The sequence below is a fragment of the Oncorhynchus kisutch genome, linkage group LG11 (genome assembly GCF_002021735.2).
Source record: "Oncorhynchus kisutch isolate 150728-3 linkage group LG11, Okis_V2, whole genome shotgun sequence".
In the NCBI taxonomy this organism is placed as follows: Eukaryota; Metazoa; Chordata; class Actinopteri; order Salmoniformes; family Salmonidae; genus Oncorhynchus; species Oncorhynchus kisutch.
Genome location: NC_034184.2, coordinates 37,037,015 through 37,052,571, shown reverse-complemented (window position 1 = coordinate 37,052,571; position 15,557 = coordinate 37,037,015). Strand labels below are relative to the sequence as shown.

Below are 15,557 nucleotides of genomic sequence, written 5' to 3'. Positions count from 1 at the left end.
GTTGTGTAAATCAAATGATACATTCCCCCCCAAAATCTATTTTAATTCCAGGTTGTAAGGCCACAAAATAGGAAAAATGCCAAGGGGGTGAATACCTTCGCAAGCCACTAACTTTTAAGTAAATGACATGTACAGCATACATGTACAGACCAGCTCCCAATTCAAATGTAATAAGTACAATGTAAAATCAAAGTCACCATTCCCTGTTTCAGATTTTCTTATAAAAGTCCAAATCTCCCCTCAAGACCTGTATTCTTTTGAAGAAGAAATTGGAGCATTACCTCATAAATTTCTGTTGAAATTATGTTACAGGGATCGATTATCTCCACCCAGATCTTGCATCAAACTACGTAAGTACTTGATAATTTCACAATATTCTCCAATAATTCCCTGTATTGCTGTTCTGAAATAAAATCTCGCTTTGAAGTGCCGTTTTTGGCTGGTCTGTTGTTGAGTGCCAGTGCCAGTGGCAGGTGTATTCCAAGTTTCCTTCATGGTTGGCAAGTCTCCTTGTGTCCTTTGAGGACAGGGAGACGGGCAGCCAGCCAACCAAGCTGTTTAATGTTAATGGGCTCAGCACTGTGGCAGGCGGGAAGGCAGGCCGATCTGTCACTAGCACAGATAATGCCAGGGTAGCTAGCGCCGCATAATGTGAGGCTCCAACTTCAGAATACTGATAATAACACCTCAAAGAACTGTCAGTGTCGCTGGCCAGAAAGAGGGAAAAGAGGAAGGAGTAAAAGTAAGGAACTACATCTTTGAAGTGTATCTTAAATAACTCTCACCACGCTCACCTCCCCCCAGAAATGTCACTTGTCTTTTCCTAGTAGCTGTCACGATCGTCGTATGGAGGGGACCAAAGCGCAGCGTGGTGTGGATCCATTCTTTTATTGAATGACGAAAAACACAAAGAACACTTAAACAAAAAAACAAACATGCCGCAATGATAACGAGTGCTGACACAGGCAACTACACATAGACAATAACCCACGAAATACCCAAAGACGATGGCTGCCTAAATATGGTTCCCAATCAGAGACAACGATAAACATGATGAAAACAACCCCATAAATCTACAAAAAACCCTAGACGGTAAAAACACCATAGAATAAGACAAAAACACACATATCACCCATGTCACACCCTGACCTAACCAAAATAATAAAGAAAACAAAGAATACAAGGTCAGGGCGTGAAAGTAGCACTGACTTTGCTTATAAATACCTTGTTGAGGGAAAATATAATTGATACGATTGTGATATGTTGGTGTCTCTCCTAACTATTTTAAGATGAATGCACTAATTGTAAGTAACAATGGATAAGAGCATCGGCTAAATTACTCAAATGTAAATGTAAAAATAGAACTCACATTACAAAACATATTATTTAACACTGACTATTAACATTGCAGTACTAATGAACATCTCCGGGCTATGTACTCAACAAGCTCAGTGTGCAGTGTTAAATGGCCAAATTCTGAAATCCTGAAATGGCTGTTTTGCTTTGACTGATAGTGAGAGCTGTGATTCTTATCGTGTCAGATCTGAGCCAATGACAGAGGCTTTATAGCAGTCCATTGCTGATACAGGGAAACAGTCTTTTGTAAAACAGCACCATCCAATAATGTGTTCTCTTATAGAAACACAGTAATGAACAGCACTGAAAGGTTTGCTGCATAAGTGTAGTTTGACACACACACACACACACACACACACACACACACACACACACACACACACACACACACACACACACACACACACACACACACACACACACACACAGCCTTTCCTCCATACCATTTTATATTTATTTTCATATTGGAAAGATTTAGAGCTTCCGAAATGAGAAGGTGAGAGATGAGACTGCAAAAGAGAGGGAGGGAGGGAGAGAGAGGAAGGGAGAGAGATTAATTAATGTCAACAATTTTCTTTCACTCTGAGGATATTGGAAAAGCTTCAAACTGTCATAAACTTTGTGGTTCATGCATGATTCCTGTGTGTGTGTGTGTGTGTGTGTGTGTGTGTTTACTTATTGCCTGTGAACGGGGATGAGTCTAAGCCGAAAAATAGCCGTGAGCTTGGCAGTCGGGTTGATGCAGGAGGAGCATGCTCTACTCGGCTGATGGATCATGATGTGTAGGGATCTAAAACTAACTTAGCGCAACACACTTCCTGTGTGTGTGAGTGTGTAGTGTATTTGTGTGATGTATATGCGCGTGTGTATGTGTGTTTGTATAGATCACTGTTTCCTGATCTTTTCATGCTGATCCTCTGCAGCAATAATTCCCCCAACTATCAGTAAAACTATAACGTATTGAATATGCCATTCATCATTCAATTGAGATTGAAATACATTTGTGCGTGTGTCTGAGTGTGTGTGTGCGCGTGTGTGTAAGAGGCTGATAAACTAATTTAGTGCATCTTCACTCTCTTCCAGGGCCGAAGTTGTTTTGATATAATTTCTACCTATTTCCTCGAAGCCTACAAACACTGCAATCAGTCAGTATTGATTGGTCTTCATTACACATTTATGTATGTGTGTGCAATGTGTGTGTGTAGGGATGCCACATTCTATAACACCTTGCTTGAATGAAATTGTTTCCTTGTAGTAAATTATTTATCTTCATTTCCTTATTATCTTTGTGACGAAGAGTTGTTAAGACCCAGTGCAGTCAAAAATTTGATTTTCCTGTGTTTTATATATATTTCCACACTATGAGGTTGGAATAATACTGTAAAATGTTGAAAATTATGATAATGCCCTTTTAGTGTAAAAGATGTTTGATGGGATGGAGTTTTGGCCTGCCTGGTGAATTTGTTAAAACCTCTCTGGGCTATTGTATTTTGACGTCCAGATGAAAAGCGTGCCCAAAGAAAACTGCCTGTTACTCAGGCCCAGAAGCTAGAATATACATATAATTGGTATATTTGGATAGGAAACACTCTAAAGTTTCTAAAACTGTTCAAATAATGTATGTGAGTATAACAGAACTGATATGGCAGGTGAAAACCCGAGGATAAACCATAAAAATAAAAAAAATTCAGCCTACCACTATTTCCAATGACTATCAGGTTAATTATGAGGTGAAAACCTCCCAGATTGCAGTTCCTAGTGCTTCCACTAGATGTCAACAGTCTTTAGAAAGTCTCAGGCTTGTTTTTGGAATTTGTAGTTTTCTAAGTGTCTCCAGATTCATTTTTTTATGCATTTTGAAGGAGGGAAACCGGTGGATTATTGAATAAAGCACACCAGCTAAACTGAGTTTTGGGGGATATAAAGAAGGACATTATTGAACAAAAAGACCATTTGAAGAAGAAAATCTTCATAGGTAAGGCATTTATTTTATCGCAAATTCTGACTTTCATGGCGCACCTGCCTGGTTGAAAAATGTTTTTGATGCTTTTGTGTGCGGGGCGCTGTCCTCAGATAATCGCATGGTGTGTATTCGCCATAAAGCCTTTTTGAAATCTGACAGCGGCTGGATTAACAAGAAATTACGTTTATTTTGATGTATTACACTTGTGATTTTCATGAAAGTTAAATATGACTATTTCTGTAATTTGAATTTTGCGATCTGCAATTTCACCGGATGTTGTAAAATCTATCCCGTTAACAGGATTTGATCCATAAGAGACTTTAATAGACCAATAAGAAAGAGAGTTCCAAATCTCTCTGCCTATAACAGCTAGTTTTCTATTTTCTCCTCCCCACTCAGACCACTCTCAGTCCTAGCAAAATTCTTGCTTGAGAAGTTTCTCTTTGCTAAGAATCACATTTAGTTTCCTTTTGACCATTTTAATTGAAAACAATCACGGGAAGGTACTGAATTGTTACTCAGAAATGTGATATTAAGATAAACAAATGGCTGCATTGGAGCTTTTAAAATTCATTGCCTATTGAATGACCGTTAAATCTAAATCCAGTCAATGTAATTTCATGCCAGGCTCTTGCTCTGGATGGTGATACACTCTGTAAATAGGTAAGATTAGTAAATCTACCACCGTGTGTAATGGCGTTCTTCGTTTGTTGAAAGAGAGGACCGAAATGCAGCGTGGTGGTTACTCACGTCTTTAATGAATGAAATGACGATACATGAAATAACTGAATAAATACAAAAAAACAACAAACGGAATGTGAAACTTATTACAGCCTATCTGGTGAACACTACACAGAGACAGGAACAATCACCCACGAAATACAAAGTGAAACTCAGGCTACCTAAATACGGTTCCCAATCAGAGACAACGTGAATCACCTGACTCCTGATTGAGAACCGCCTCAGGCAGCCAAGCCTATACAACACCCCTAATCAACCGCGATCCCAAATACTACAAACCCCAATACGAAATACAATAACATAAACCCCTGTCACACCCTGGCCTGACCAAAATATATAAGGAAAACACAAAACACTATGACCAAGGCATGACAGAACCCCCCCTAAGGTGCGGACTCCCGGACGCACCTCAAAACCATAGGGAGGGTCCGGGTGGGCGTCTGTCCATGGTTGCGGCTCCGGCTCGGGACGTGGACCCCACTTCATTAATGTCCTAGTTCCTCCCCTTCGCGTCCTGGCCTAATAGTCCTCACCCAGAACCCCACTGGACTGAGGGGCAGCTCGTGGCTGAGGGGCAGCTCAGGACTGAGGCAGCTCGGGACTGAGGGGCAGCTCGGGACTGAGGGGCAGCTCGGGACTGAGGGGCAGCTCGGGACTGAGGGGCAGCTCGGGACTGAGGGGAAGCCCAGTACTGAGAGGAAGCCCAGTACTGAGAGGAAGCCCAGGTAGGTAGTAGGCTCCAGTAGATCCTGGCTGGCTGGCGGATCTGGAAGATTCAGGTTGACTAGCAGATCTGGAAGATTCTGGTTGACTAGCAGATCTGGAAGATTCTGGTTGACTAGCAGATCTGGAAGAGTCTGGTTGACTGGCAGATCTGGAAGAGTCTGGTTGACTGGCAGATCTGGAAGAGTCTGGTTTACTGGCAGATCTGGAAGAATCTGGTTGACTGGCAGATCTGGAAGAGTCTGGTTGACTGGCAGATCTGGAAGAGTCTGGTTGACTGGCAGATCTGGAAGAGTCTGGTCGACTGGCAGATCTGGAAGAGTCTGGCTGAATGGCAGATCTGGCGGCGCTGGGCAGACTGGCGGCGCTGGGCAGACTGGCGATGCTATATAACACCAGCGCCTAACACCAGTACCTTCTTGCCCTATCATCGAGCCTCAGCCTCAACCCTCAACCCTCTCTGTATACAGAGGTATCAACCACTCCAAACAATCTTACTCATACTACAGGCACAGTGCTGGAAGTCATTCTCTTCACCTTCTTACCTGCTCCACACGTCTGTAATTACTGATACAGCAGAGCAGTAGACTGTAGTGTTTGGCATCTCTTTGTCCCTGAGTCATTCCTATATCCTCGCTGGTAAATGTCAGCCAGTATCACACTAAGGTCTGAGCAGGCCGCTGGCCCAGTGAATGATCTGATAGGTTCCGCTCTATACTCCTAACGACCTCCGCCACACTCTCACCTACCATCTCCATTGTTTCTCTGGTGACCGAGGACACAACTCTTTAAAAACTCCCTGAGTCATGAACACCACCCATACAGACAACAAGCTACAAATCGAGAAATGAGGGGGAATGGTAATTAGAAAAGACAGGGTTTTGATTGGGACTGAGCTAAAGGAGAAAGGAAGATGAGAGCGAGGAGTGGAGAGTTATAAAGAGAGAAAGAGAGAAAGAGAAAAACAGACTGTCAGAGAGATAAAAAGGGGAAAGACAGTGACAAGAGACTTGTTGAAGGTGGCTGTTTGAAAATGTTTGGGTTAGAAGAGTGGTATAAGAGGATGAGGAACATGAAAGAAAGAGTGGCTTTCAGACAACAAGAGAGTTTGAGGGATACATTATTTGAAGATTGTTTCAAAATAGCAATCTCAAAGAGAAGCAGGTGTGATAGAAAAAGAGGGAAAGGTGTAAAGAGAAAAATAGTTTTCAAGTAAAGAACAGATAGAGATTCCTGTAGTGGTTGGTGGATTTATAGATTTGCGTGTGTGGGTGTGTGCATGCCTTCGTGAGTGTGTGTGTGTGATTATTTTGCAGAGCAGGCATTTGCTGATTAGGTAGGCTGGGTTAATGACTCTCAGACAGATGTGTGCATGTAATGCATCTGTTTTCTCCTGCTTTTCCGCTGTTATTTCCACTCCTATTACTTTTGGACATGTGGAATTAAATGGCGGGAGTAATTGGTGTGTCAGTGTCTCAGCTGCTGTTCCTTGCAGTGACTATGCATTACTGTGGCCATTCATATTAGTGCTGTGTGTGTGTGTGTGTGTGTGTGTGTGTGTGTGTGTGTGTGTGTGTGTGTGTGTGTGTGTGTGTGTGTGTGTGTGTGTGTGCGTGCGTGCGTGCGTGCGTGCGTGCGTGCGTGCGTGCGTGCGTGCGTGCGTGCGTGCGTGTGTGTGTGTGTGTGTGTGCGTGCGTGCGTGTGTGTGTGTGTGTGTGAGCTCGTGTTGGAAAATGTCTTCATATTAATCTGGTCCACATGACATACAGTATTTCATTCAGACTGAAAGGTTTTCATTATAGCATGCTTGGCATGAGGGAATTCTAAACAATTATTTCTTGAAGCAATCAACCTTTTAAGGTCCCACACAGTCATCCTATTTCCCAAGTAAAAATAGCCTTTGCATGACCAAAATAATCATCCATAATATTTTGACTCTATTAAAATGCTCAGAAATTACGAAATGTTAGCTTTTCTCTCATCTCTAACTATCAGGAAGTTTAAAAAACAGGCTGAGTGAGCGGGGAGCTTGGGGATGGGAGAACAAAAACCATATAGTGACTATCAGGTGTGTTACAGAAAATATACCATTCACAACTCAATGCAGCCACAGTTGCATTATCTGAATGTTGGCTACCATGTATGGAAAACAGAAAGGAAAATGCTGCCCACTGCTGCTCATGCTCCCAATGGATGCCTGATGCCACAGGAATCCATTGGGTGCCACAGGGTTCAATTCTCGGGCCGACTCTTTTCTCTGTATATATCAATGATGTTGCTCTCGCTGCGGGCGATTCCCTGATCCACCTCTACGCAGACGACACCATTCTGTATACTTCCAGCCCTTCCTTGGACACTGTGCTATCTAACCTCCAAACGAGCCTCAATGCCATACAACACTCCTTCCGTGGCCTCCAACTGCTCTTAAATGCTAGTAAAACCAAATGCATGCTTTTCAACTGTTCGCTGCCTGCACCCGCACGCACGACTAGCATCACCACCCTGGATGGTTCCGACCTAGAATATGTGGACATCTTTAAGTACCTAGGTGTCTGGCTAGACTGTAAACTCTCCTTCCAGACTAATATCAAACATCTCCTATCTAAAATCAAATCTAGAGTCGGCTTTCTATTCCGCAACAAAGCCTCCTTCACTCACGCCACCAAACTTACCCTAGTAAAACTGACCATCCTACCGATCCTCGACTTCGGCGATGTCATCTACAAAATAGCTTCCAATACTCTACTCAGCAAACTGAATGCAGTTTATCACAGTGCCATCCGTTTTGTTACTAAAGCACCTTATACCACCCACCACTGCGACCTGTACGTTCTAGTCGGCTGGCCCTCGCTACATATTCGTCGCCAGACCCACTGGCTCCAGGTCATCTACAAGTCCATGCTAGGTAAGGCTCCGCCTTATCTCAGTTCACTGGTCACGATGGCAACACCCACCCGTAGCACGCGCTCCAGCAGGTGTATCTCAATGATCATCCCTAAAGCCAACACCTCATTTGGCCGCCTTTCGTTACAGTTCTCTGCTGCCTGTGACTGGAACGAATTGCAAAAATCGCTGAAGTTGGAGACTTTTATCTCCCTCACCAACTTCAAACATCTGCTATCTGAGCAGCTAACCGATCGCTGCAGCTGTACATAGTCTATCGGTAAATAGCACACCCAATTTACCTACCTCATCCCCATACTGTTTTTATTTATTTACTTTTCTGCTCTTTTGCACACCAGTATCTCTACTTGTACATGACCATCTGATCATTTATCACTCCAGTGTTAATCTGCAAAATTGTAATTATTCGCCTACCTCCTCATGCCTTTTGCACACAATGTATATAGACTCTCTTTTTTTCTTTATTTCATTTCTACTTTGTTATTGACTTGTTAATTGTTTACTCCATGTGTAACTCTGTGTTGTCTGTTCACACTGCTATGCTTTATCTTGGCCAGGTCGCAGCAAACAGTTGTAAATGAGAACTTGTTCTCAACAAGCCTACCTGGTGAAATAAAGGTGAAAAAATAAAAAATAAATAAAAAAATGAGGACCTAAGGGTCAAAACGTTGTTATAAATAAAATCCCCTGGGAGCATGAGCAGCAGTGTGCAGTGTTTTCCTTTCTATTATCCATGAGTTTGCCTACAACTCCAGCACCTGTGGAAATTACCTGGATGTGTATATGTTCTTCAGCTTTTGGCTACCATATATGGCAATGGTTATTTGCATCTAGGCCTACTGCAACTCTGAGTACGGACCTGTGTAGAGTACGGACCTGAGTCGTGCCTTTCAATGCAATAGAATCCTCTCCAATGCGTTCTGCCTACAAGGAAATCTCTTGCACAGGTAGTTTTGCATACTAAATCTTGTATAGTTAGTTTCGTTTCGGTATGTTACATTAACTAGCCTAATATTGCATTGATTCGAGCACAATTCCCACAGTAGAGCAAAACGTTGATAGTCTTATCTGAAGGGGAAAACTAGAAATCTGAGTGAATTTCAATCTGCATGGGCTGATATTTCTTCTGTGCGGCAGTCCAAGGGGAGATGGGCACCCACGCATGCGCACAGCTTAGAGGGAACATAGATTCAGAGAGACAGCTACAACAAAAACATCAGTTCAGTCGTTAGTAAAGCAGACACATCACAGCAGTCTAGGTTGGGTCTGGACAAGACAAGACTAGATTAGAGAAGGTCATTGCACCTTTAAGGGATGGTCTGTACTTTTGTGTTAACGCTACTCGTTTCCCGCTCAATCTTCCTCCTATTGTGTCTTGTACTCTGCCTGATTTTAATGGTTTGTGTCCTGTCCTTTCAGAATGCAGAGGCCAGCTTTGACTTCAGCAGCAATGACCCATACCCATATCCCCGCTACACGAATGACTGGTTTAACAGGTAAAGACTAGCTGGCCAGCCCGTGTCCCTCCAAGTTCATCTGCCCAAAAGCAGTCATCAGCAGCATTGCATTTCTTGTGCCTGTTCAACAGTGCATGCCTAGCTGTCACCCAGGTTGTGACATTAGACATCTCAGTGTTGCCGCTGCTGAGTTAGTGCAGCACAGGAATAGTTGGCTAATTAGCTTGTTGTTTATAAATAGCAGACTGTCTGTGGCAAAGCATGCTGGGAGTGCAGAGAGGGCTCGCTGCAATTACCCTGTGCGAAGCCCACACAGGAATACTCACACACACATACATACATGTAGACACATTATCAGACAGTTATTGTCATGCAAAATGGTAATTAACCGTTAATTATTAATATAAACATGTTTGGCATCTTCAGGCTTTCACACATACAAAGCTGCATACAAGCCGCTGATGCACGCCTTTGGAACATCTACAATTAAAAAGTTTAATAAATCAATTAATATACACCATCACAATGAATCCATTGTTTATTTTAGTCAGGTCTAAAGACACATTATGATATGAAGAAAATGTATTTCAGAAGAACAGAATATTAGTTGGCTAATCTGTTATCTGGCTATAAAATATGATTTTATAGTAAGAAGAATATAATTGAACAATAGGTGGTCAAAGACATGATACATTGACGAGTAACCAATTCCCACTATGTTTTCCAACTTTATCCCCATTCCCCAATCTACCTGTGTGTTTCTGTGTGTAGTCATGGAACAAGGTGTGCTGGTGAGGTGTCTGCAGCAGCCAACAACAACATCTGCGGAGTGGGAGTGGCCTACAACTCTAAGGTGGCAGGTATGTAGACTGCTCTAATACTGTGGTAAATAACAGCCGGCTTTGAAGTAAAAGTAATAGTGATCACAGTAATGTCAGAAAATGTATAAAAGTGGCAGTGAGAATAACTGTATTAGTAGTGCTATGGTAGTGATAATAACAATACTAATGTCAGCTATACTCAAATAATAATTACTTCTCTCATTATTACCTACAACTGTGAAATGCATCTTATATTTATTAAGTATGCTGCACAGAATAATAATGGACACAGAAATGTTCCGGGTAGCCTCTGAGAATAACATCGATCTACACGCTGACTCTGTGAGTGAGTTTATAAGGAAGTGCATTTAAAATGTTGTACACACTGTGAATATTAAAACCTACCCTAACCAAAAACCATGGATGGATTGCAGCGCGAACCACCGCATTTAACCATGGAAAGAGGACTGGGAATATTGCCGAATATAAACAGTATAGTTATTCCCTCCGCAAGGCAATCAAACAAGCGAAATGTTGGTATAGGGACAAAGTGGAGTCGCAATTCAACGGCTCAGTCACAAGACGTATGTGGCAGGGTCTACAGGCAATTACGGACTACAAAAAGAAAGAAAACCAGCCACTTCACGGACACCGATGTATTGCTTCCAGACAAACTAAACACCTTCTTTGCCCACTTTCAGGACAATACAGTGCCACTGACATGGACCGCTAACAAGGCCCCCCCTCTCCTTCTCCGTGGCTGACATGAGTAAGACATTTAAAAGTGTTAACCCTCGCAAGGCTGCTGGCCGAGACGGCACCTCTAGCCACGTCCTCAGAGCATGCGCAGGCAAGCTGGCTAGTGTGTTTACGGACATATTCAATCACTCCGTATCTCAGTTTGCTGTCCCTGCTTCAGGATGGCCACCCTTGTTCCTCTACCCAAGAAGACAAGGATAACTGAACTAAATGACTGTCTCCCCGTAGCACTCACTTCTGTCATCATGAAGTGCTTTGAGAGACTAGTCAAGGATCATATCACCTCCAATTTACCTGCCACCCTAGACCCACTTCAGTTTGCATACCACCCCGACAGGTCCACAGACAATGCAATCTCCATCACACTGCACACTGCACTATCCCATCTGGACAAGAGGAATACCTACGTAAGAATGCTGTTCATTGACTACAGCTCAGCATTCAAAACCAAGTTCCATCCAAGGTCATCATTGAGCTGGAAGTCCTAGGTGTCAACCACGCCTTGTCAAATTGGGTCCTGGACCCCCCCGCCACCCCACCTCTCACTCAACAAAACAAAGGAGATCATCGTGGACTTCAGGAAACAGCAGAGTAGTGGAGAAGGTGGAAAGTTTTAAGTTCCTCAGCGTACACTTCACAGACAAACTGAAATGGTCCACCCACACAGACAGTGTGGTGAAGAAGGCACAACAGATGGTGAGATCCGTACATGTGCATCAAAGCTGGAACCGAGAGACTGAATAACAGCTTCTATCTCAAGGCCATCAGACTGCTAAACAGCAATACATTTGCATTGTCACCTAAAACCCTGACAAACTCTTACAGGTGCACAATTGAGAGCATTCTGTCAGGCTGTATCACCACCTGGTACGTCAACTGCACAGCCCTCAACCGCAAGGCATTATAGATAGTGAATTGTTGAAAGTCACAGGGCTATGGTAAAGCTCATATTATTAAAGATTAAGTTTATGTATAACTCTGACATTTGGTAATTGCCACGACATGTCACACTTTGTTTTGGGTGGAATTCAAATTTCCAATTGAGAGACTTCTTCATCAGTATGTTGTTAATAACCTCAAACTCATCAATTTTCATACAGGTTGAAAGGAGTTATGGAAGCACCATAATGAAGGCTTTGATGTTGAGATTTTTATTATGTTTACATAACTTTTTCTCCAAATAGGTGCATCAACGGTGGCTGAATACGTTTCATATATACAGTTTGTATAAAGACTGGCCTTACATAAAGAGATGTAGGTTAAACTGTAGTACCAACACAAATGACCTAATTGCTAACTGGTATATTTTGTTATAAAGTACTTTCTCCAGTTTTTAAAGCAATAGTCAAGCCATACAAAATATATTTGGTCAACAGTGACTTAGCATTTGAATAATGTGTAACCAATGGCTTGACTGATTCATATGATAGACAATGTGTATCTTACACTACATGTCTCTCCCCACCCATCCTCTCCTCCTCCCCCAGGTATCCGTATGCTGGACCAACCCTTCATGACAGACATCATCGAGGCATCATCCATCAGCCATATGCCCCAGGTCATTGACATCTACAGTGCTAGTTGGGGTCCCACCGATGACGGCAAGACAGTAGACGGACCCAGAGAGCTCACTTTGCAAGCCATGGCTGATGGAGTCAACAAGGTGCACACATACACACACACACTGGGCTGACTGGAAATAGCAGGCTTATAGAGTACCTGTACTTGTCTTACTAGGGTAACGGTGTTCTTTGAAGAGGCATACGTTATATTAGACTCAAGACACAGAATAGGAAAAAGAACAGCCTTGCAGTTACACACTTTCACAGACACCCCCTAGACACACACAGTTAGTTAGCATACTGCCAGTGGCAATTAGCTGCTTGATGATTCACAATACCATGCAGGGGGGTGGTCTGATCTGCTCTGACCTTATCTCATCCAGTGCTGTTGAGGAGGTGCAAATTGTGCTCTAAGCATGGCTAAGATAAACACAACTAATCAAGCAGTATTCCACTCAGCCTCTCTCATGCTAATGATCACGTATGTAAACCATTACGTAGGCTAGGCACAATGCACGTTGTACAACAACAAAAATAGTACTTTCTTTTCCACCGACCTAAAACTAGAATAATTCAATTCGATTTTTTTCCATTAAACAACAACCAGCTCTTCAACAGCTGGGGAACACTTGTCACCCCCGCCCCGGTACAATCACTTCACTCTAAACAAGACACTTACTTTGCATCTTGAGCGAGGTGGCTTCGTTTTGCATATTGACATGGATAATGGAAATAAATCATATGGATGGAATATTCTGGAAGCGGTACTAGATACATAAGAGTGCTTCATTTGGGGAGCACTGGAGACAATAGCCGTGCACATATGTAATCTCACTGTATTTCAAACTTTGCAATTCGTAACATTTGTTACATACAGTTGAAGTTGGAAGATTACATACACCTTAGCCAAATACATTTAAACTGAGTTTTTTTTAAATACAATTCCTGACATTTAATCCCAGTAAAAATGCCCTGTCTTAGGTCAGTTAGGATCAGCACTTTATTTTAAGAATGTGAAGTATCAGAATAATAGTAGAGAGAATGATTTATTTCAGCTTTTATTTCATTCATCACATTCCCAGTGGGTCAGAAGTTTACATACACTCAATTAGTATGGGTCAAACATTTCAGGTGACCTTCCACAAGCTTCCCACAATAAATTGGGTGAATTTTGGCCCATTCCTCCTGACAGAGCTGGTGTAACTGAGTCAGGTTTGTAGGCAGAGTTTGCTCGCACAAGTTTTTTCAGTTCTGTCCAAATCAAATTTTCAAATCAAATGTATTTATATATAGCCCTTCGTACATCAGCTGATATCTCAAAGTGCTGTACAGAAACCCAGCCTAAAACCCCAAACAGCAAGCAATGCAGGTGTAGAAGCACGGTGGCTAGGAAAAACTCCCTAGAAAGGCCAATACCTAGGAAGAAACCTAGAGAGGAACCAGGCTATGTGGGGTGGCCAGTCCTCTTCTGGCTGTGCCGGGTGGAGATTATAACAGAACATGGCCAAGATGTTCAAATGTTCATAAATGACCAGCATGGTCGAATAATAATAAGGCAGAACAGTTGAAACTGGAGCAGCAGCACAGTCAGGTGGAAGTTGAAACTGGAGCAGCAGCATGGCCAGGTGGACTGGGGACAGCAAGGAGTCATCATGTCAGGTAGTCCTGGGGCATGGTCCTAGGGCTCAGGTCAGTTGAAACTGGAACAGCAGCATGGCCAGGTGGACTGGGGACAGCAAGGAGTCATCATGTCAGGTAGTCCTGGGGCATGGTCCTAGGGCTCAGGTCCTCCGAGAGAGAGAAAGAAAGAGAGAAGGAGAGAATTAGAGAACGCACACTTAGATTCACACAGGACACCGAATAGGACAGGAGAAGTACTCCAGATATAACAAACTGACCCCAGCCCCCCGACACATAAACTACTGCAGCATAAATACTGGAGGCTGAGACAGGAGGGGTCAGGAGACACTGTGGCCCCATCCGAGGACACCCCCGGACAGGGCCAAACAGGAAGGATATAACCCCACCCACTTTGCCAAAGCACAGCCCCCACACCACTAGAGGGATATCTTCAACCACCAACTTACCATCCTGAGACAAGGCTGAGTATAGCCCACAAAGATCTCCGCCACGGCACAACCCAAAGGGGGGGCGCCAACCCAGACAGGATGACCACAACAGTGAATCAACCCACTCAGGTGACGCACCCCCTCCAGGGATGGCATGAGAGAGCCCCAGCAAGCCAGTGACTCAGCCCCTGTAATAGGGTTAGAGGCAGAGAATCCCGGTGGAAAGAGGGGAACAGGCCAGGCAGAGACAGCAAGGGCGGTTCGTTGCTCCAGAGCCTTTCCGTTCACCTTCCCACTCCTGGGCCAGACTACACTCAATCATATGACCCACTGAAGAGATGAGTCTTCAGTAAAGACTTAAAGGTTGAGACCGAGTTTGCGTCTCTGACATGGGTAGGCAGACCGTTCCATAAAAATGGAGCTCTATAGGAGAAAGCCCTGCCTCCAGCTGTTTGCTTAGAAATTCTAGGGACAATTAGGAGGCCTGCGTCTTGTGACCGTAGCGTACGTGTAGGTATGTACGGCAGGACCAAATCAGAGAGATAGGTAGGAGCAATCCCATGTAATGCTTTGTAGGTTAGCAGTAAAACCTTGAAATCAGCCCTTGCTTTGACAGGAAGCCAGTGTAGAGAGGCTAGCACTGGAGTAATATGATAAATTTTTTTGGTTCTAGTCAGGATTCTAGCAGCCGTATTTAGCACTAACTGAAGTTTATTTAGTGCTTTATCCGGGTAGCCGGAAAATAGAGCATTGCAGTAGTCTAACCTAGAAGTAACAAAAGCATGGATTAATTTTTCTGCATCATTTTTGGACAGAAAGTTTCTGATTTTTGCAATGTTACGTAGATGGAAAAAAGCTGTCCTCGAAATGGTCTTGATATGTTCTTCAAAAGAGAGATCAGGGTCCAGAGTAACGCCGAGGTCCTTCACAGTTTTATTTGAGACGACTGTACAACCATTAAGATTAATTGTCAGATTCAACAGAAGATCTCTTTGTTTCTTGGGACCTAGAACAAGCATCTCTGTTTTGTCCGAGTTTAATAGTAGAAAGTTTGCAGCCATCCACTTCCTTATGTCTGAAACACATGCTTCTAGCGAGGGCAATTTTGGGGCTTCACCATGTTTCATTGAAATGTACAGCTGTGTGTCATCCGCATAGCAGTGAAAGTTTACATTATGTTTTCGAATAACATCCCCAAGAGG

At 43.2% G+C, this 15,557-nt stretch overlaps 1 protein-coding gene across 1 annotated transcript in view; it reads left to right on the top strand.

Moving 5' to 3' along the window:
* The window catches only part of LOC109899106 (neuroendocrine convertase 2), a 74,316-nt gene that overhangs the window by 31,463 nt on the left and 27,296 nt on the right, over positions 1-15,557 (top strand). The window contains exons 5-8 of the mRNA XM_020494161.2: positions 313-350; positions 9,107-9,183; positions 9,916-10,004; positions 12,212-12,387. Coding sequence (XP_020349750.1) covers positions 313-350; positions 9,107-9,183; positions 9,916-10,004; positions 12,212-12,387 — 380 coding nt within the window. The remainder of the gene's footprint in view (positions 1-312; positions 351-9,106; positions 9,184-9,915; positions 10,005-12,211; positions 12,388-15,557) is intronic.